Below are 23,571 nucleotides of genomic sequence, written 5' to 3'. Positions count from 1 at the left end.
ATATTACAATTCGATTTCTTACCTATCAATCCTCTTCACTGGACATTATAGCACCACCTCTTTTCATTTTAGTTACTTTAAAAACTGTCAGAAGTCGTATTCACCATTTTAATGATATGCGGGACCTTTTTACATAATTATAATCAATATATCTCCCTTTTTTCTCTCTAGGGTTACCTATAAATATATATATTCAAAATTAAATAATCTTTAAACGAGAAAGATGTAAATTTTTATATAACCGGATATAAAATGTTTGTATCTCCTTATATTTTTTTATTAAATCTCATACTGATGTGCTGATATGTTAAAATATTATTTCAGGTTTTTCCATTTCCTCTATGTTTAAAATAATATACATAAAATATAGAGTACAATAATATACAATACGTGTACACTCGCTCTCGCTCATCCTCGCGCTTTCCTTACGCGGAAAATTACGCGCGCACATATACAAGAGTATGTATATGCCTTGGTGCATCTTGCATGGGCGAGCTGTACGTCATATTACGGGTAGATAAGTGATAGAGTGGCACATGTGGTCTGCCAGCCCTCTATGCTTACATTATATACATACTATGCCCGCTCACGATCCTGCTTTTTTACCCAGGCACCTGTCAACTTCGCTCGTACCATAGTCGCCGCATGTGTACGCGCGGCCCGACCGCCCTTAAAATAAATATACTGTAAAAAGGACACCGATCATATTCTCTCTCCATACGGATGCAATAACAGCGAAATGTATAAAAAACCATTTCGAATGTGTTTAATCGTATCTTGCACAAAAACGATTACCCTCACACGTATGATCTTTTTCGTGAAGCAATTATATCCCAATAATTACCTTACCAAATTAATAAATTCGCACGAATACTCATGTACATCATTCTAAAATCTTATTGTTTGGATCTTTGATACTAATATAATGTATCATGACTTTATTCCTATATATTTGTATTTGTAAAACAGAAGAATCAGTATCAAATAAATAAAAAAATCTCAGAATTGTTAGATATCTATAGAGATCAAAATAGTATTCTAATCTCGAGAAAGTATATCGAGTACATTATAAAGTAATATATGTGGGTAAAAAAAAAAGAGAAAATAAAAATGCCCGACTATTTATACTCATATTTGTAGACTGTTCAACAAACATTAACTTTTAAGCATTCACATTATAAAGAGTTATACAGATATATGTAAATAGGAATTATCTATCATAATTTTTTAAAGTTTAAAATTTTAACAAATACTTGAAAGTACCGTTTCCTATTTTGCTTTCTAGAAAAAGAAAATATTTACAAACGATAAATTGCTTAGATCAAATTAATCTGACGAGAGTATTAAAAACTTAAATATTCACATCTAGAACAGTGATATCGTAAACGGGTGATACATAGAGCATTGAAAATAGCATAGACCGCAACACGTACATACATACGTGTCGGCAAACGTTTAGCGTTCGGTCAAGCGACATAAAAATAGAAAGACGCACGCTCTGCATGTGACTTCTTATAATTAGGTACCAAACCGAGGAGATACGTTGTGTTTTTTTATGTTTCATACGTTACAAACATAGTCCATTAGAGAGAATCTAATGGCGGACCACCCATTCGTTTTTTTATCTTCAATGCAGTAACGGGTATAAACTACTTCGAAACGAGAATTACATAAGTTTTGTCCGAATAAATATATATATATATATATATATATATATATATATATATATATATATATATATATATAGAGAGAGAGAGAGAGAGAGAGAGAGATCATATACGCACGCACACACACATGTAAAAAAAAAAAGGTTTACAACAATATAATTATTTGGCACAGTTGATATTTTTCTTTTTACATTTATCAAATAAAAAAAAAATTTTTTGTTATACAAATTTTTTTATGTTATTTACGAACTTGATTGAAAAATCATAAAAAGTTTATTATCATCTCATCCATATTATATAATTCATATTATAAATAACAATTTAATATTGTCTGTAACCACAGACTTTATATGATTCATTTGCCATTATAGATTGAGGCAATAGCGTGGAATGTGTGGTAACATCAACTTTAGACTCATTTTCAACAATCGGAAAATGTTGCACGCGTCCACTATTCCAAGCTATTGTTAAACAAAGCCATGCTGAGTGTTTCTGATAAAAGTTAATACAATTTGGTACTTCACCGGGAAATCCTTTGATGAGACAGCTTGGCTGCACGTCTACTACTCGCGATAAATTACTTAGGCTCGTTTTAACTAGAGCAATAACTGGACTATCCTATTTTTCAGAAAACAAAAACAAAAAAAAATAACAGATAATAACAAAACTATTAGAACCAAGCATTTCATAATTTAACTTTTATAATATCACGTTTGTTCGTTTTAATTGCATTTCTTGTTTTACTTTTCTTTTATTTTTTTTTTATCTATTTTATCTTTTTCTTTCTAAAGCCTGCATGTACATATATTTTATACATAAAAAATGCAAAAAAAAAAAAAAATGCAAGTAAACCAAACAGATTTATTTAATCATATTGTTACCTGGAAAAGAATAGCAAGATATTTTCCAGTTGAATCCCATTCCATGGAAACTATTCTGCCTCCCACTGTGATATAATCATCATCATCCCATGAGAAATTTACTTTCGTTAAATCAACTAGACGCATAGCTATCTTTACATCGTTATTAGTTGCTTTTTTAACATCAAATATGTTATCTTGCAATGGCAATGAGAATATCGTAGCAGGATCTTCAGTAGTAGCAAAAAGTAATGTTAAATTGGGACCAAAACATGCAGTTGCTACATGACCATGAGGGACTGTCCATCTTTGTGCATGCCATGGTGTTGGAACGCCAGTATTCCAAACTCTAAAATTAAATATCAATTTCTTTAATCACAAACATAATTATTTGAATATTGAACAAGTCATTACATAAATATAGAAAAAAAAATATAAATTTAAAAAGACATATTACCTAAAAACATTCCTACACGAAGCAGACAATAAACGTGAGCCACAAGATGACCAGTGTATAAAACATATGCCACCTCCTCCAACACGTTTCAAAGGAACCCCATCTTCCTTCGAAACATCCCAAATTATTATGTTTAAGTCTGTTGGTGAGCAAGATGCCAATAAACCACCCTAACATAAAGAATTTTTCAATATTGTTTACAAATTATAATTCCTACTATATTTCTATTAAATATCAACAAAAGTAAAATGAATAAAATTTACTTGCGAATGCCATATAACACTTGTAACAGGTACATGATTTCTTTGCTTTAAAAGTATCGCATGACTAAGTAAATTACTGGCTGCTCCCAGTTCTATCGTCCAAATTAATACTCCAGAATAACATGCAGCTGCTAATTCACGGCCGGCGTATGGTCTCCAACTTAAGCAGCAAACTGACTTTTGTGCACTATGTCTCAATACTGGCACACCTGGTATATCTTGTGAATAAATGCGAATTCGATTGTCCCTTGTAGCCACAGCTAGGCGAGCACAATGCGGATGCCAAGACAGACATCTAATCTGTCATAAACATTGCAAATATTGTAAATAATATTGTACTCAAATTTATCTATATATTTCTAATTAATTCTTATAATTGATTCATCTTACTAATGATGTATTCCAATCCCGTGTAGCAACAATATCGGCAACAGATCCAGTTCCTGATGGTGGTAATATGTCTCTCTGATATATTCCTCTTTCCATCAAGTCCAACATCCAATTCATTCTGCAATTGTGATATATTTTTCACATCAAAATAAAGACATTAAATTTTCCAAAAAGACAAACAATCTATAACAAAATATTATACCCATACCTTGTTGCCACCCAATGTACAACATTTGTAATTTGTTCTGGATTTGCAGCTGCAGCGAAACGAATGGCTTCGGACAATCCTTTCTCTCTCCATACATTGGCAAGTTTTTTGAAAACGCTATCGTGAATAGGCAGAAATAATTCTCCAGCGCTGACCGCGCGCGCAGAGTCGCGGGTGGCCAAAATCTCTTGTGTGATGGAAACCTCAGGATACCCTCGCAAGTACTTGGAGAAAGGTTGCATTTCATCATGCATTTTGTCGTAGGTGCAATAATGCACGATGCCGTCAATTAAGCCGACGGCAGCCGTATCGTCCAAAACAGGACACTCGAAATCGTGAAGTGATAATATTTTTAACATTTTTGCTTCTCTTTCTATTAGGCGTTACAACGACTTAACCTGTACATTTAACCCATACACGTCGTGTCACTCACAATATCTTGTCCTGAATAAATAAAAAACGTGTTTTTCAACAAACTAACTAACTAAAAAAACAATTAAGGCAGTTTATCTTTGTATATTCCAAATGAAATTAGTTTTCAACCTTATTTAACTTTTGCATACATATGTACAGTACGATACATCAATTTTATAAGGGATTCAACTGATACAATTAAACATAAGCATATGCATATGATCGGTCTCTCTCTCTCTCTCTTCTCTCTCTTGCTTTCTTTTAATATATATTTTAATATTAGTATTTTGTTGTTAATATATATTTTATATTGTGTATATTATATCGTATACTGCAAAAACTACCAGTCTCACTGAAAATAGAAAGATAGTGCATGTAATAAATAAAAATTCATTTTTTATTATACTCTGAATTCTAAAAAATTATATATTTTTTATTCATTTAATAATATATTCTATCTCTAATTGACAAAACAAATCCTATATCACACATTTACATAATTATACATTAAAGAGAAGAAATAGAAAATCCAATCATATATTATAAAAAGACACATGTTATGCAAATAAAAACTATACAAAATTTATCATCTTTCGTAAAATATACGACTTTAAATTGTGTAATGTAAAATTTGAAATCTGAATTATATAAACTTGCATTTTATATACATACGCGCATAATATTATAGTTTTATCAATGATTTCAAAAAAAGGCGATAAACATTTTATCACGTACATGCAAATACCGGTTTTTTATCAGTTACCGAGAAAAATGGCGCGAAACGCGAAACCGTTATATTCGGTTGCTCGTGGCAACCGTTGCTAGGCAACGATTTATAACGCGGTTACGTATAGTGCGCGTGCGCGCGGCATTTCGGGAAACCATTCGAATTGTTCTGCCGTGCGAAATCGCGTCGCGTGGATCGTTGTTCGTCGCGATTCGCATGACATTTCGTACGAATTCGTTCGCGGAATAATACGGCGCGACTACAATTCAAATGACAATTCACGCTCGTACGCAAATCCTTCGATAAATCGTGAATCGGAACAGCCGGGTAGTGCGACGGCGCCCGCGCATAGAGTTTTATCAGAGACACGCTTCATCTGCACTTGCTACACCTATTTACTCGCATCTCTCTCTTCTCCGCGTCACGAACGTACGCTTGTTTCATTCCGATTGCGGAAGATGTAAGAAATACAGACGAAAAGTGTAACTGATCAGCGTAGCGACGACAGCGAGAAGAAGGGGACGTGGTAAGAAGGAAAGACAGAGAGAGAGAGTATATATGTGTGTGTGTGTATGTCGTTAGTGTGAGAGAGAGTGCGCGGAGCGAGATGGGTGGTGGGTGGTAGACATCGCTGGGAGGGGCGAGGTGGGGTCCGCAGTGTGCGGTCGTCGTTCGAGCAGGGTAGATTATGTATCAGAGTCCGTTCGTCGCGTTCGCGAATCGAGGGCTTGTGCCTTTTCACGAGAGGAGCTTGCCGTGTCAATTATAATATACGCGCGAACGAACGAGCGTGAAATCGCGAGAAAATCGTGAGAGCCTTATTCCGATTGAGACGAACGATCGACGACGACGATTCCGGTGTGGACTAGCACGATTGTCGCGATGCTACCGCCGAGGTAGTCCGCGAATCGAGGGGGATCCATCGCACGCGATGACGATCTCGGCCCGTCGCGCGTTCCCGTTGCCGTCTTAAAAGAGGAACGAGGCGTGGGAACGACCGAGAGCTTTCGAAAGACTGACTCTCTCATTGCGGTGCAGGACGAGGGCGCAGAGGCGGAAGAGAGACGATAGTGGCGCGGGCGACTACGAGAGATGGGCAAGAAGGGTTCCAAGCGGAAGACCCGATGGAGAACTCTGAGCATCGGTGGTAAGTATTTTTCTGTCTCTATCTCTTTTCCACGTCTATCTATCTATCCCTATTATCTCGCGTCTCACATTTCTTCGCGAGCGAACGATTCCGTGAGAGACGTGAAGTGTACGGCTGGTCATCGATCAAAGAGTGCGCGAGAGATGTCGGAGCTCGGAGCGAAAGAGAGGGAGAGAGAGAGAGAGAGAGAGAGAGAAAGAGGACGTACCTTTCGCGTTATCGCGAGGTGCTGGCTTCCTTCTTCTCTCTTTGTCCTTCGCGGCATCAATCTATCCCTTTTGGCTCTATAGTCGTACGTTTCCTCTACTGAAGATAAAGCGAGTCTTCGTATGCCGAGCCTTCGAGAGAGGAAAGGTAGAGATATTATGGCTGAGTGGGGAAATTTTTCGACGATCGTATTACGGTAGTACACGGTTCGTGATGAAAAGATTTACGCGATCGATCGCAGATCAATTTTCACAAAACATGTAGTTAAAAGAAACGGAAAATCTTTGTCTTAAAAATCCCTGTCTTTTTCAACACTTTTCCAACGTATTTCGCGGAACGTCCGAAAGATCTCTTCCTAGGCTGGACGTTTTCGCGAGTCACGACTTTTATCCGCTACTGTAAAAAAAGAATGACGCGGCTCTAGCATAACAAACAAGGACGCGACAGCGCTGTTTCTAGGACGAAAATTTTATACTACGCGACTCACCCGCGTATGTTCTTTAATCGAAATAATAGGAATCTGCCCTATTAATCTTTCGCGAATGACATAAGCTTCTTTTGGAAAACTCGATAGAGGACATTCGAGATTTTCAACGCCATCGCAAGCCGAATTTTTATATTTTTAGATAGACAAGGAAGCTTTCGTATCTTTTAATCGTATCTTTTCTCTCTCAAAAAGAAACAAAGCCTCTTGAAAATCGAGCACGAATTATTTCCATTATTCTTATCGAAGAAGCTGAACTTTTGATTTACGAGGGCATTGTTTTTAGAACGATGAACGGAGACTATATACGTTTCGCGTACGTTTCTAAACATGAAAATGAAGGTTTATCCTTTGACCTTTCTTACATAAAAAAGAAAACTTTAAATTTTTGTTTCGCTTGCGTACATTTATAAGACTCGATCCTATCAACATCAACTGACGTTAATACGTCAACTACATTGTCTATTATTATCCATCACTATCCGACTGAAACTAGAGAATTAGTTGAACTATGTTAAAAGATATCAATCAACATGACTCTTCCAATGGAGAGATGTTTTTATCTTCCGATCTTGCGCGAAAAGCCAGAGGTTTACGGAAAACTTCGACGAGATATTCGAGTCATTTATCGTTCTCGAAAGCCGAAAGAAATTTGTCCAATTTGCGAGAATGCTGTTCTCTAGCGTATTGAAGATAATAATCATAACGATATATGTCTTTTATCTCGCGTGAAAAGTCGGAACTTTTCAGGAAACTCGTCGCGAGAGACATTCATTGTTACAGAATCAAATTTCTCATGATCGCAAGTCATATTTTTTATTTCACGAGAAAAAAGTCTTGAATGTATAATGACACGACGCTTTATATAACTTTAATCATAACGTATCTCTATTTTAATTTTTGACGAGCTCTTCTCATCAAATTTCATACGTTTGTTATCGATAATCCGAGTTCATGCGAGTGAACTTCTTCCGCATGCAAATTCTCGTCTTCATCGAGTCCGACTCGCGTCGCATCGATCCGCGGCCAGCTACCTGACACTTTTTCTCCTCCGTAACGTTACAGTGCATACCTATTTACCCGTTTACGTTAGACATACCTCGCGTAAGATCGCGCTTTACATCGCTACGACCTTCCCTCGTTGCTTGGCTCTCTCCTAGCTATGTTTTTTTCTTCGTGGAAGCTTGTACGGTGTTTATTACTTGCGGCTTATCCTTGGTCGAAGTACGTCTCGACAGCGACGCTTCGAGTTTTCGTTCTATTAATCTTTTATTTAAAATAAAAAATTTAAAATATCTTTTATGTATTTTATCTCTCGATATATTGAAGTACATAACATTTTTTAATAGTTTTTCATACTATGTGTGTCTGATTTATTCATAATCTTATGCAATGTGACAATGAATAATTAACAGAGACATAATACAAACATATATTTAAAAATAAATACATTAAAATTTATACACACAGTGTCCGTCACAAAAATCTATATACGTTTTATAAATTTGTTATTCTCACACATTTTTAGAAGTAGAGGTTTGTTATTTTTTTCAATTTTACTTTAGAGAAATGTGTTGTGCACGTGAATGGATTCAAGGATATTCCGCATATAAACATAACAGTTCGGCAACAGCATTTACTTTGTATTTACTTCGATTTTTTGTGTACATTAGATAAGATATATAAATCTTTATATGTGACTGTGTGCGTATCAACTACGTAAAGGTTAAGAGTAACAATGAAAAAAATTCGTGCATGTCTTTTATATCAATAAAAATTGTTTTCGACATAACACACGTAGAAGATTATAACACGAATATCATAATTAGAGCATATATAGTGAGAAAACACTGTGAGCTCAGTGTATTAATACACTATACGCTATGAATATTTCATATCTGATATTGAAAAACAATTTTTTTTTTTTTTTTGTAAAAGATGCTCTATGTTTTATACAAGTTTTGGTGTACATTTTTAGAATAAATTATTGCTAGAATATCAGATTTATATTTACCTATCTAATCTATTATATTGTTTTTAACTTTAACAAATTTACACACAGCAATAAAGAAACTTTTTTTAAAGAGCACCCTGTATAGCTATAATTTGTAAAACAAATTTCTTCCAATTTATATTCTAAAATTTATATGTAAAATATGATTTTTTTTATTGTATATAAGAAATAGAGATTAAACACTGTATAAAAAAATAGTCTTAAATCATGTTGCGATGAACATTAATTTAATTTAACATTTTTTAAGAAAAGATAAATGATTCACTATTATATTCAAAGTTAACTAAGTGTATCGATATAAATATACTCTCTACGTCTCTACGAAAGTATTCGCAAAAACTAACCCATATTTCGAAATAAATGTTTATAAACGTAAATTAAACGTAATTTTGCAGCAAATTACATAATGTTGACATAAAAGATATTGCGGTGAGAAATAAATATCCCGTATGCATATATTTGTGTTGCGAATATATTTAAAATTTAATTAGAAATAATAGTTGGCAAATTTAACGAAATATTATTGCACATAATGCAACAATGTTAATAAGAAATAATATCAAAATTAATATTTATTGAAAAAATATAGTTCAAAAAATTTCTGAAATTTTTGTCATTGTTTCATACAATAACAAAATGTCTTCTTAAGAAGAAGAAATAAAAGCAGAAGAAAGGAATTAGAGGATAAATTTTAAAGGATTTGTACGTTCCTCTTTTTCTCTATAATATTCAAACAATACTATTTCCATTATGCTTAATTTCTAGCTGGTTGTAATAATTTTTGATTAAAAAAGATTAGAGAGTAATATCAAAGACATATATATATATATATATATAATGTTGTCTTCTTAATCGCATATTTATTTCCATCTCACTATCTTAGTTTCTTAAACGAGAAGACTTTCTCGAAGCGTAAATCGTTTTTTATCTTTTTTTTTCTACATATATCTTTAAACGGATCTTATAATGGATGGTCCCATCATTGCACACCGTCATCTATATATATATATATATATATATATATATATATATATATACACACCCGACGATCCGATGACTTGAATGTAAACTAACAAGAGTTATACAATTTTGTCTTTATCTTGCGTCTTTTCGTAATATCTTGCATCAAGTTTTTGCAATCTTCTTTATCATTAATATGTTTATTGTAAACAAGAATTAAATTGGGTACAATAATGTTTAAAGCAATTATAATAAATTTAATAGAACCAATAATAAATTTACGTGGTTATTGAAGAAAAAATAAGCCAATATATTTAAATAGAAATCAGAATATTAATTATTTTATTTACGAAAATATAATTAAAAAATCCATTAAAAATCAAATTAAATTTAAATTTAAAAACTTAACTTTTTAATTAAAAATTTAAATTTAAAAACTTTTAGTAATAATTTTAACCTGGTTTTATCGACAAAAATATTATCATATAAAAGAAAGTTTGCGTATATTATTCAGCTAATTATAAATATTATTCGCAATTATAAATTTTATTCTTTTCTATTTATCTGTGCATTAGTATCTTAATAATTAATATCCTTAATCTTAAGATCACATTCCTATATTTTTAATCATAATTTTTTGGGGGAATTTCCATTTATGTTTTTATCCAATTATGAACAATAAGATAAGAAAAAAGATTCTCAATGATGACCAATACAAACATATTTGAGCACACTAGGTCAGAGCAATAATGTGTTACACATCTCGTCATCATGTAGAAACAATTGCCAAATGCCGTGTTTCATAACGCCGGGAAGGAGATAACTATATATACGCATGTTATGTAGTAATTATAGTGAATAATCCAAAGCAGTGATGTTCAAACCGCGGACACTGTCGATTGCTTTAATATTTTGCGGCTTCATGGTAATAACCTTTATTATTGCGAGAGAAATTAAATGTAAATTTTATATTGACGTTTCCAGTTACATAAGGATACATTCAATATGACCGCAATTCCAAAAAATTAAGCATAAAATCTAATTATTATCGCTGCACAATGTAACACAATGTTATTTATTATTAAGAAGAGGATTGCATAATTTTTGCATATTCTGAGTTACATACTTACAATTAAACAGTATCTATTATTTATGAATAAATTATGAGTAAATTATGTTGTTTTATGTTTCAGAATTTATCTCTAAATATTATCTGTAAATTAATAAATTAATTAATCTTAAAAAGAAAATATTTAAGGAAATATAATGTATTGAAATATGCACAAGTTTATGAAAAAATAATTCTATATTAGAAAAATTTCTATGTTTAATTATATAAAAGAACAAAAATCAAGAATTAGCTATTTCTTTATATTTAATAATAGCTTCTAGTTTTTCGCATCAAGCGCTTAAAATTTCAATCTTATCAATCTACACTAATCTTATTCGAGTTGCTATCGTGATTAGATTAAAATATGTATGATATTGAAATTTTTAGATTGAGGCAAACATTTTTGAAAAATAATAAATAAATAAAATTTCTTTCTCTCTCTTTCACACACACACATACACACGTACAAAGAATATCAAATATATTGTTATATAAACAAGAAAATTTTAAAGATATTTAAAAAGTAATTAATACTACTACTATTACTAGACAAGTACAGTGATCTCAAGATCTGGGAGATTGTCAATTTATTATGAATATTTAATAGAACTTCACTTTTGTGGGCGCGCGCGCGTGTGTGTGTGTGTGTGAGAGAAAGAGAGAGAGAGAGAGTTATAACTTTATAACAGAATATAGTTCTCAATAAAATTATTATACTGCTTGGAATAATAGCTTTACTTAAAAAGATGAAGTATATTTACATTCTCTTATTAAAACGTTGTTTTGATTTTATTTGACATATACAATTATAGAAAATTGTTTATGTCTGTGCTTGGAGTTTACTTTCTTCACAAAACATAGTCAATTTTCTTTTCAATTATATAATAATTTTTCATCTCTATAAATAATAGACTTTTTTAGTAATAGAATTTTATTTTTGTGTAATAAAATATCTATTTTTGCAAAAATTAACCATGAAATTAAAACTGTTATACATGTTAAAACATTATACAATATTAAAATATTTATATTTATTTGCAATTATAATTTTATTATACGTCTTTTTTCTGTTTATTCTTTATGTAACATGTTTAAATTTATCGCGTTTTATTGTTGCTAGTTGATTTAAAATTTTAATTTAAAATTTTCAATTTTATCCACCTTTCAATAATATCTAGCAAATTCTAAATTTGTCGCATTTTCAATGATCAATTGACATTAGAAACAATAATGACTGAGAATAGCCGCGTTTCATAAAAGTTTGTATTATAAAGATGAGATAGAAAACTTTATGAGAATCACATTGCGAGGTTCTACGGTCGAGAAAGGGAAACTCCCGTTCAACTCGATACCGGAGCAAATCAATAGTTAGGCGTCGTGTCTCTCGATCGTCATTGTACTGTGTATAGGAAATGAAATACCTCGTCGGGCTAATGTCCTTGGATGAAATACAAAACAAATCTCAACCAGAGCAATCATTACTGCCGCTTCATTCTTCTCTTTCCGCCATTCCCTCGAGAAATCTCAATAGTTTGTATTTTCTGATAGATGGAATTTTTAAATTCAGGCATTTATGATAAAATTAGTTGCGTCATCAATAAAGGATAATAAGAGAGTGTTTAAATTTTTCAAAAAACTGTCTTTTATTCATATCTTTTGTAGAAATAAATTTTTGTTTTTTTTTTTTTTGTTTTTAATAAATTAGTAACATAAAAATGAATATATACATCATTAATATATATCATAAAACAATTCAAGATATTTCTTCAAATTATTAAAATCATTATTCAGCATATTAAGTATACGAGATACTTCCTAGTCAATATTATATTATCCTCGACTTTTATCGTAATTTTTAATATGAAAGATGAAATGCTGATGAAAAATACTCTCGTTATAAATTCAATCAAAATATTCGATGTCATGTGTTATACATTTTTAACTGTTTAGTAGAAATATCGACTTTTAAAAAATTTGAGGGATTTTTTTATTAACAAAATATCCGGCTAAAATTTCTATGCGTAAATCTTAAAAAACATTCTTTCCTTGTCGGAGAATCGATTCTGCCAGATCTTAAATTTCTTATATGTCGGCGGACATCGTGATAGCACAGGCTGCTATAGTACCATAAGTGATCGACTCTTACTACTGCGAATATATATGCTACATTTCTCCATGCGCGCGTCTCTTGCTGGTCTGACAGTTTGCCGAGAAAGTGAGATTATCTCCTTGTAATGCAAATATCCGCATATAAATTTTCATTGTTTTTTTCCATGTGCGACTCTAATACTCGACAATACACATTTATGATCTCGAATTTACAAGTAATAAATAAGCTTTCGAAATCTTTTCGATAAATTTTTGTAAAATTTATTACGTTTTTAAATCACTCTTTTTGATTTATAATAAAAATTAATTATTTATATACAATATTAGAAATAAAAAGATGGAGAAACTACATTAAACTTACTAAATTGGCACGAGAGAAAGAGAGAGAATGTTTTACTTGATTACCTAATCCATTGATGAAATGGGATTATCTTTTCTCACACTTGCAATGTGAATACATTTACATAATTGGTGATGACTTTTTACTACATGTATATATTAACTAGATTCTATTTTCAACAAACGATGAGAATTTATCGAAGCAAAATTTAATATCTCTCTTGCATTTATATGTTTTAATATTTAGATAAGTCTTACAAATATAAAAAAATCTTTTTAAAATATAATTATATAAAACGTTTTATTTTATATAATTTTATAACTTTTTTAACTTATTATTATGTTTATTTGTTTCATTAATATTTCATTTCTTCATTCATTTATATTTACCTCCTTTTTATTATCTTACATTTACATAAAATTTACATGAAATTTGTTTTTCTTTTCTATTAATGTAAACATATAATTTTAATATATTTAAATAGTGATTCTTTAGCATCGGCAATAGAACGAATGTGAACTTTTAACAAGACAGATTCGATGCGATGAGAAGCTAAGTATAACATTGACAAAACAAAGTAGAAAGAACGAAATAGAACATGCATGGGCATACACGCACGCACGCACGTGTGTCCCTGGATAGAAGCTGCGTCGCGTGATCTGTTACGTAAAGCTTCTACAGTACATTTTCCACCGAACGTCGAACCTAATATGAATAATCTATTTTAGAAGAGACGTGAGACACAAATTACGAAACACAATGTAGATAAGAGATACTAGAATATATTAATATATATTTGTATAAATTCTTTATAAAGCAAAAAACTGGGGATAATTAGAAAATTGTAATTATAGAGGCGAAATTTTGTATTAATAGAAAGATATCAAACATATTTTTATTAATAGATGAAAAAGTTTTATTTTTCTTTGTTAATCAAATTATGTGTCTCTTTTTCGGTATGTATATGTGTAGTAAAATACTTTACAAATTTATAAGAAAATATATATCTCTCTCTTCTAATTCTTTCTATAGAAGGATAATTTTCAAAATTATTTTTTTATTAGATTTATCAAAAAATTTATTTTTTGTTTATTTATTAATAAGAATCATATAGAAAAGATGGGAATTTGAATTTCATTTATTTATTTTGATATATTATTAGCATAAAATACTAATGAAAATCAATAAAAAATAGAATGAAGAAATTAAAGGAAATTGCACATTAAAGTACAGATCAAATGCACATAATTTAAAAAAATGTTAGAAATAATTATTTTTTGCTAATAAGAAGAATGCATCACTTACAATAATTACAGTAATAATTATGTAATTAGTTCATTTAGAGTAATGGCTTTATCTAGAAGATGTTAATTGACGTAAGTGCTTTGAATGATAACAATATTTATTGTACTTTATATTAATAAAGTAAACGCATTTTAAAAGTGGAATATTGTAAATATAATTATTGTCATTTTTACGTAAGCAATGTATAATTTTACCAATTACATCTTATTAAGACACATTCTTGAATAAGATTAAAACATTCTGTTAGATACTAGATATTGTATCCAATTGCAATTAATATTCCTTTTTTTCATAACTTTTCGTAATACGATTAAATTTCATTTGATTTATTATGTTCTGAGATTAATCGTTCCGCTCCAATTAAAACATATCCACAGAGCCATTAAATCAAGCTGTGTAAAAAGATAAGAGAGAGGGAGAGAAACGATATGTAATAGATCTCATTATATAATTGATTCGGTCAAATAGAAAATGTTTACTCTTTCTGAAATAAAAATATTATCATCGTTACGTAAAATTCTCTACTTTTGGCTTGCATCAATGTGATATTTCGCAAATAAAATCGATGAATCAAATAATAATGAGCAACTGCATGTAAAGAAAAAAAAATAGTGTTATTTTCTCTCTTTTCTTTGTTGCGTGCATGCATTCCATCAGATGCGGGCAAAGTTTCCACACGTAACACGTGCTGAAGATCGTAGACCTTCCTGACGTTTGTACGGATTACATAACTTCGACTTCGTCGCGCTTACCGGTAATAAAATGTAGCTTTAACCACCTACATCGAGAGCAGCGCTCGCGTTGCATGCGTGTGTGTGTGTGTGTCATCATACGCCACAAATACATGCGTATCGATTTATATATGCGCACACATCGAGTACCTAACTGGTAGAAATGCGTGACACGGAAAGCCGCGAGTTCAGGTTATGAATAGCACGTGAGTGACCACGAGGTTCTCGTCACATGCTCGCGAGCACGGACGAATTTTTCGAGACATTTGACGGATGTCACGAGCAGCGTCCGCATGATTTTGAGTCAACAGCAACATTTTCGGCTCGATATTACACAATCCGACCGAATTATAAAATGTAATCCTATAGTAATCCTATTGAAGTTACATCAGTTTCATTGCAAGTTACTTACATTTTTCTTTTTCCTTGGACTTTTTGATCATGATCTTTGAGAATCTATATATAAAATAATCAAGAATCATTTTATCGCATTTTTATATTGAACGCACAAAAGAAAACAAAAAGAAAGAAAAGACAATTTTTTTATTATATTAATTAATCTTACATTAATCTTACATTAATTTATTTTACTCTTTCGCGAAAATGTATACTCAATAACTGATGTGAGTCATTATATTGATCAAACAAAAAATTGATTTGTTTTAAGAAAATAGCAAGTTTTTATTGCTTTCTAAAAACATTTATGTGTGCAATAAAATCATAAATAGAAGTATAGTAAAAGATATGTTTAAGGTATTTCAGAGATTGTCCGCATATAAATTGAATAAATTAATAAATATTTTAGTTACAATTTTTATAATTTGAATAAAAATCTAGACATAAGCTTGTCTTTAATGTTCAATGAATAGTTAACTCAACATCGGTGTTTATAACATTTTCAGTAAGCGATATTCTGCGATACTTGTTTTATTGACATTCCATCCATGACGTCTAAGAACATTCATTGCCGATCTTGTTAAAATGCTGAAAATGTCTAGTGTCTACGAATGTTAATAATAGATTTGCACCAAGAGAATTGCGCGTGTGACGTTTGTACGCGCCGTGTTCCGCAGAACACATTTGGATCTTACGCGCTATTTTTACCTGTCGATACTATCCACCACATGTTTGGTTCGTTACGCCGTTCGCCTGTTTTACTCTCGAATAGTCATTTTATGGTCCTTTAAGCATCAAACTCGCAGCGATATCAGTGATTTAATGCTCCTCATTCTGGCAAACGTTGCTTCAAGTTGTAAGTCTAGCTGTTGGTCTAGCTATCGATCTTGTTCTTTTGCATATATTTTCTACTATCTTTCTCGTCATTCCTTGAAAGATCAAGAAACTTTTTGGACCATTTGCCAATTCTAGTTCAGTTAATATAACATTTCTATTCATAGCATATATATATATAATTGCTAAAATTGCAGAAGAGAAATTGAGTGAAATTTTCGGCGAAAGATGTAATATTTTCATGTAGCGGACAAAACTTTCTCATCCGCGATTGATTGCATCATACAAGATATTTTTAATAACGTGATATTTTTAAATCGAAATAATATTCTTAATCGTACATTTTGTATTGTAGATTAATTGGCAATGCACTTTGTGCATTTTGTGCAATTGCGGAAAAAAAAATTATTTGGCATTCATTGACTATATTAAAGATATTATCTTTCAAAATTATATATTTTATTATATTTTATATTATATTATATTATATTTTAATGTATAAATTATGTTTCTTAAAAGATTAAGTATTTCAGTATTGATAAAGACTATTTTCAAGTATGAAGTAAGTTGGCATATGGATCAAATCTGATAAGACATTTGCGCTTCAAGGGTTATATAATACTTTTATTGTTTCGCATACCATTAACGATAAGTATAGTCGCGTGTTATGCGACGATTCGTTGAATATCGTACCATGTTATACCAGCTTCTAAATGTGACACTTAATCTGTTACGCACTTATCAAAGATGTATACATTCTGTATATATCAAAATGTACACAGCTTAATCAAAAGAAAATAATAGACCTTGATTGATTTATGTATAAGAAATGTGGTTTATATAATTCACTGTTTCTTATAATTTATTTCTTTGAAATATTTGTATTTAAAAAAAAAACAAACGCATTTTTCATGATAATTTAGATGGAAATGTGAGTACAATCATTCAATATTTATTTATTTATTTTATCATCATATAATTGCAAATATATTTGTGTTAAAATAAAATTGTTTGAAATAGATTTTAAATATATATATATATATATATATATATATATATATATATATATATATAATATTATATAAAATATATTTTATTGTAATATTTTTTGGCGTGATATAAATTACTTATTTCACACTAAAATATAATAATTTAAAGAAATTTTGATGAACTTTTTCATCTTAACTACTTTTTCCCCAAATTAATTTTCTGAAATGAAAAGCGCGGTTTTCTTTACACTTTATACTATAAAATATCATATTTCCTTCACTAATCATTTATATAGCTCTTGAGAAAATGATAAAAAAAGCATAATTTGAAACTTTTAATGTGTTTAGTAGATATTACCAAAGGTTGTCACAACATATTTTTTGTGGTTGGCTTACCACATGTGTGGAGATGTAAAGATCAAGTTACAAGATGTTACAAAAAGCATCCTTCTATCATCCTGTTCTTATGTCTTCGAATTTCTTAAAACGATGTAACAGTTGGTATTGAATTTTTATATATAACTATTAAACAAGTTTTTTATATGACTGAATAACATATAAATAATAATTTTATTTATGCGTACTTTAAGTAATAATAAATAAATCGATAAATTCGATAAATCGCAGAGTTTTTATTAAGGACTGGAGAGAAAAAAAGAGATATTTTTGTAAACATTAATGCTAAAATTTGATGATATTTACTTCTTTTATGAAAATTGTTAATATACAATACTATATAGGGCCCAAACATTTTTGCCTAAATTTTATAGACAATTTAATTTTAAACAAAAAATTCCAAAAGTTGAATGAAATCACAGTTATTTTATATATTTTTATAAATATCAGGAAAAGTATGCGTTTTTAACAAAATGTATCCAAACAAAAGTTGTAGAGAATTAAATTATCTTTCAAATCAGATCAAAATGATTGCATACGTTCCATAGGTTTTGAGATAAAACTAGTTTCAAATGTACAAGAAAGTGTTTTTTCGGCTATCGATGGTGATAGCTTTTTAAAAAGCTGATCTTAAAATCTATAGAACGTATTACAATCATTATGATCTTATTTATTTATTTTTTTAATGCATATTTTTCTTGATATTTGTAAAAATGTATTAAATAACCTTGATATCACGGTTATTTTGGATTGAAGTTGAATATTGGATTAAAAATTATTAATACAAATTAAGACTTAAACAATAATTAATAGCAGCACTTATTATTTATTTAGGACATACCGCGCATAATGAAATTAAATGTTTTTGAGATTGCATATGCTTTTAATAAGGTTTAAAGATCGAGATAGTAAGTCGTAAAGTTCGAGACAAAGTTCTATATCAGTTTGAAAAACTTTGTTCGTAACGTCTTGTACTTCGAGGTGTGATAACTAGTTAAATAACCAGGTCATATATTATTTCTGCGCTCTGCATTTAAAAGTGTACAGTTGTACATACACTTCTTTTCAGCACGCGATATCGAGATGTATGCAAAAGATATAGGAAATTATTAGATTATTAGATTTGTAAAAAACAAATAGCGTAGAGCATCGGGCCCATGTTTTTGACAATGTGCCTAAGCCATTCTACATATAACAGTCCAACGTTCCAAATTATTATATTTCGACTATTCGTGATCGTCATTCGTCTAGCATCTTAACCTGCCACGAGGACGAGCAAAGTGCGTTCGTCGTTTCATCATTCACGAAGCCTCGACCGTACGGTTTACAACTGCTGTCGAAATGACAGACATGTGCCTCTTGTAATTTGAATTTTAGTCTCTCGTACTAAATTTATTACCTCTGTTAACCTGACATTTTCATTACTATACTAGAAATCAAATACTAGAGATAAAATACTAATTTATGACGAATATATTGCTCCTATAAATTAAGGAAATTCATATTAAAGGTGGAAGTGTTGACTTAACATTATGTTAGCTTCAGAAAAACATTTATAGCGAATCATAAGCATAAATATATTAGAATTAACTGCTCAAAGATACTGCAAATACATTTTAAAAATATATTAAATTCTTATAAATCCATTAACACAGAATATTATAATTATATAACGATAAAGTGTAAATGATTCGCGAAATAAATTTTCGATTGAGAATGATATATCTTCAAAGTATTTAATGGAGAAATATCAAAATAATAAATGCATAATCACAAACTCAGAAGAACAATTAATTTTTTTTTAATATACTTTAATATACTTTCATAGCTTTGTATAGCGGATCTTTATATATTTTTTTCTCTTTTTTTAATTTACAACGGGCTATAAATGCTATACATTTCAAGAAAAAAAATTGAGAAACATTTTAAATTTCAAAATCGAAAAATTAGTTACATTAATATAGTTTATTCTTGTAGCGATATAGGTATTGGAATGTTTTCGATTATTTGTCAATTTATTTTGATTCAAAAAAGGGGAGATATAAACGCGAGGTCTAAATATTTGTTTGAGAAATTTATGAAGAAATAGGAAAGACGAACTCGCTTCCTTCCGAGCGAGAATATTCTGTGGGTGGTGGAAAGCGGATAATGGTGCAAAATCGTTCATGTTGCACAGTCGCAGACGGTCGTGGAAAATCGAAGCGACGCGCGTGGTATGATGCACACCGACGACCGCGCAGTGCCGCCGAAGCGTCTCTAGAGGAGTCGCGGTTCCTCGTCCTGAGATGGGAGTAGTGCGCGATATATGCATTATATTCGTGCGACCGGCAGAGATTAAATTACAATATCGCGAACGATTTTCCAGAGCCAGGCAGGATTGCCGTGGATTCGCGAGGACTCCATTTCCGGTTTACCGTGCCTCCACGAATTAATCGAAAATACGCGGGTGTGGCGACTAACACCGATTTATTTTTTCTTCTTTGATAGTTGAAAAATTGCCGGAAATTTCAATGATTTTAAAGTGGAAGCTCGTTTTTGGAAAACGCAATCCCCTATCGATTTTAAAAATTTTCTCGAAGAAGTCAGTTAATTTAGCGTTCACTACCATGTGATTCATAAAATTACGTAATATCTTTCAATCGTGTTGTATAAATACTTTTTACTTTAATTTCTCTCTGAGTAAATATATGAGATATAAAAAGCACCTTAAAAATGTTATTTAAATAAAGTATTTCATTATTACTGAAAATATTTTAAAATTTAAACATTTTGGATAATTTTTTCATTAATATATAAGAGGGTGATGATTGTGTGTGATTGCATTATGAAATGTATTATCATACAAATATCTTAACATACTTTGAGCTGTTTCAAATATCCTAATTTAAATAGATTTTAATTCAATAATTTTAATATTCTGTCATATTAAATTTATACGTTCTATACTTTGAACATTGAACTAATCAAAATTCGTAACCACAGTTCTACGATATAAAGATAACTTTCCATTACAGATCTTAACTAATTTCGAAACAATCTTTTTAACATTTAATAAAAAAAAAATAACGTAGAAATTAGATAATCTTTGATGACCGAATCACACTAAGGTCAGTAATTAATTAAATATCACTAATCTTTATTTACTGTTAATAAGAAATTACTATCGATTGCTGGTCTGAAATCAACAATGAAAATGGAATAAGAAACTTAAATCTAGGGCATAATCATTTGTTGCATAATCTTGTAACACTCGTAAGTCATCACATACCTTGCATATCATAAGAAACAGATACATAATAATGGAACAAATTGCGATTGCATAAATTCCACCGTTGTATACTTACACATGATTGCTCAAAAATTACATCAGTTGAAAAATATTCTTTTTTTTTTTTTTAACATGTGCTATTTTCTTTTTTTGGTTTATCAGAATTACTAGTAATCTATTATAGAAAATACTTACAGTAGATATACTAATTGAATATTTATATATATTTTTACTTTTTTCTTTACTTGCTATGTTTATATAATTTCTCATATATATATTCTATATTTCTACATTTAATTGTAGAAAGATAACTTTTGATAACTTTAATATAGTAATTTTTTTATTTTATATATAAATATTAAAGATTTATTAGTTAGATTCCAATGAGACCATTGGAAAATAATTATTTCCGTTTGTTGCAAAGTTTTTTTTTATACTTAATGCGTGCAGGTATGAAGTAATTCGAAAAGATGCAAAATTTTTAACGAATATTATAAGTATGAACAATATGATATGCGAATTACATACATTACTCGTGTGACAAAATAGATTTCAAGGAAAAATTATTTTCAAAACTAAAGATGACAAATTTTCACAATGTCCCGATCTTGTACGTCGCGAATACACAAATGTTATGATCGCATGTGTTAGTAGGATGCTAATATGCACGCACTTTTTAGCATCGTTAATATCGGGTATCGCAGTGCGAATATTTTTTCAAACGGGTTAACGAACGACGGGTACTCGGATATCCGGATACACTCGGTGTACATGTTGGCAGCACCGGTGTGTGCTTGTGCGATCAATGCATCACCTAAGTACGCCCGTGCGATATCAACACATTTTAAAGCAAGATTTACTCGAAATGCAAGGGTAAAATCTGGAACAAGAATGCGATATATCTCGTTATTTATACATGTTGGAACGACATTTGAGATCTAGTGTTCTCTGAAAATAATTTGCACCGCAAACGAATAATTCATATGTGAATTGTCTTTTCTTTATCTTATTTCTTATTATTCTGCGTCATGCACATTCTTTCTTATACACATTAACACTAAATAATTAGATTTCTAAGTATATATGTAACATATAAAAATATATATCTTGTATTTCTATAATTTATTTCTATAAATAAAATAGTCATACAAGAGAGATATTAATTTTTTCGTAATATTTCGTAGAAAAAAATATATATTATAAAAATTATGATTTTTTAAATTCTATATCGCGAAGTAAATTTTATTTATGACATGAAAGTTTTTTAAGCAATTTTTAAACTATAAAAAATACTTAGCTAATTTTATATTAAAATGTCTCCACAATTGATAATATTATGATTGTTGTTCTCGTACATTCTCCATAAAATAAACATAAAAAGATAACAAAATTAATGGAAAAAAATTAATGAAAAAGAAATAAAATAAGAAATAAAGATAAAATTTTTAAAATTTACAATAATAATTAATAATAATAATAAAAATGAAGTTAAAATAAGATAATTAAAGATAATTATATATTGAATTAAATGATATAAATCGCGAATATTTTTTCGATTATCATTTATCAACTGTGTCTGCACTCCAGTAACGTTAATTTTCTTTCAAAATCACCATGCATATTACTAACTGAGAAAGATTAGCACACCATTTAGTGATCGTACTATAATTGCATTTGATGGACGTTTGTGCTCTTTTTGCTTGAATAAAAAAATCTAGCTGTCCTAGAAAATTGGCTGGCAAATTTAATGATTATTGATATTTTTCGAATTTTAAACATTTAGTAAATATTAAATCCGAAAAGAAATAATTTTAATATTTTATGTTTATCGATAATGAATTTCCAAATCTTTTATTACCTTTTTTATGGATTTTTTTTATAGAAATTAATTTCTATAAAAATTAATTTAAAGTAATAAAATCAATATCATTATAAAAAACATTGATGAAACAGGATTGATTCAAGATGAAGAAATGAAACATTCTCTTTATAAATGGTTCATATGAAGACATCGGTGCTCGAAGATACCGATCGTCGACAGTTCTCCTCGGTCGTTTTCTATTCTAATTTCAATGCTATTCTGGTACTGGTGGAGACAGCCAATGGGCAACGCGTCTATTCGGCTACTATACACGCAACTACACCCCTCTTCTCGTGCTCTCTTCATCTCTTCTGGCGTGTGCATCACCACCCCCTTCTCGCCGATCGCAGTCGCTCTCGGAGTGTCGCGTACCGTGGATTAATCCTGTATTCGTATGTTATTCGTTACGCCAATTTTTCATCCTTTATCCGTC

At 30.3% G+C, this 23,571-nt stretch overlaps 2 protein-coding genes across 8 annotated transcripts in view; one reads left to right on the top strand and one right to left on the bottom strand.

Annotated features, from left to right (window-relative positions):
- Positions 1 to 50: 50 nt before the first annotated feature.
- Positions 51 to 6,443, bottom strand: LOC126853532 (aladin). Of its 6 annotated transcripts, XR_007687982.1 has the most exons (9): positions 6,342 to 6,443; positions 3,846 to 4,611; positions 3,638 to 3,755; positions 3,248 to 3,547; positions 2,985 to 3,154; positions 2,549 to 2,876; positions 2,192 to 2,285; positions 391 to 669; positions 51 to 177 (listed from the first exon to the last, which is right to left on the bottom strand). XR_007687982.1 is itself a non-coding variant. In XM_050599366.1 (8 exons), the coding sequence occupies exons 2-8, from the start codon at positions 4,202 to 4,204 to the stop codon at positions 587 to 589; spliced, it is 1,452 nt and encodes a 483-aa protein (XP_050455323.1). In that variant the 5' UTR covers positions 4,205 to 4,611; positions 6,342 to 6,443; the 3' UTR covers positions 186 to 586. The 6 variants fall into 6 exon arrangements, 5 of the variants coding, with proteins under 5 accessions (XP_050455323.1, XP_050455320.1, XP_050455319.1 ...); XM_050599366.1 differs by lacking the exon at positions 51 to 177 and having other exon boundaries at positions 186 to 669; XM_050599363.1 differs by lacking the exons at positions 51 to 177; positions 391 to 669 and having other exon boundaries at positions 1,772 to 2,285; positions 3,846 to 4,289; positions 4,389 to 4,611.
- Positions 5,628 to 23,571, top strand: part of LOC126853529 (uncharacterized) — a 28,193-nt gene continuing 10,249 nt past the window's right edge. The window contains exon 1 of one of the 2 annotated variants that reach the window (XM_050599359.1): positions 5,628 to 6,133. In XM_050599359.1, coding sequence (XP_050455316.1) covers positions 6,079 to 6,133 — 55 coding nt within the window. In that variant the 5' untranslated portion in view covers positions 5,628 to 6,078. Of the gene's footprint in view, positions 6,134 to 23,284; positions 23,531 to 23,571 lie in introns of those variants that run through there. The other variant, XM_050599358.1, reaches the window with a different exon arrangement.

This window comes from Cataglyphis hispanica, chromosome 12, assembly GCF_021464435.1.
Source record: "Cataglyphis hispanica isolate Lineage 1 chromosome 12, ULB_Chis1_1.0, whole genome shotgun sequence".
NCBI classification, from domain to species: Eukaryota; Metazoa; Arthropoda; class Insecta; order Hymenoptera; family Formicidae; genus Cataglyphis; species Cataglyphis hispanica.
This window is presented reverse-complemented; position numbering and strand designations above follow the sequence as displayed.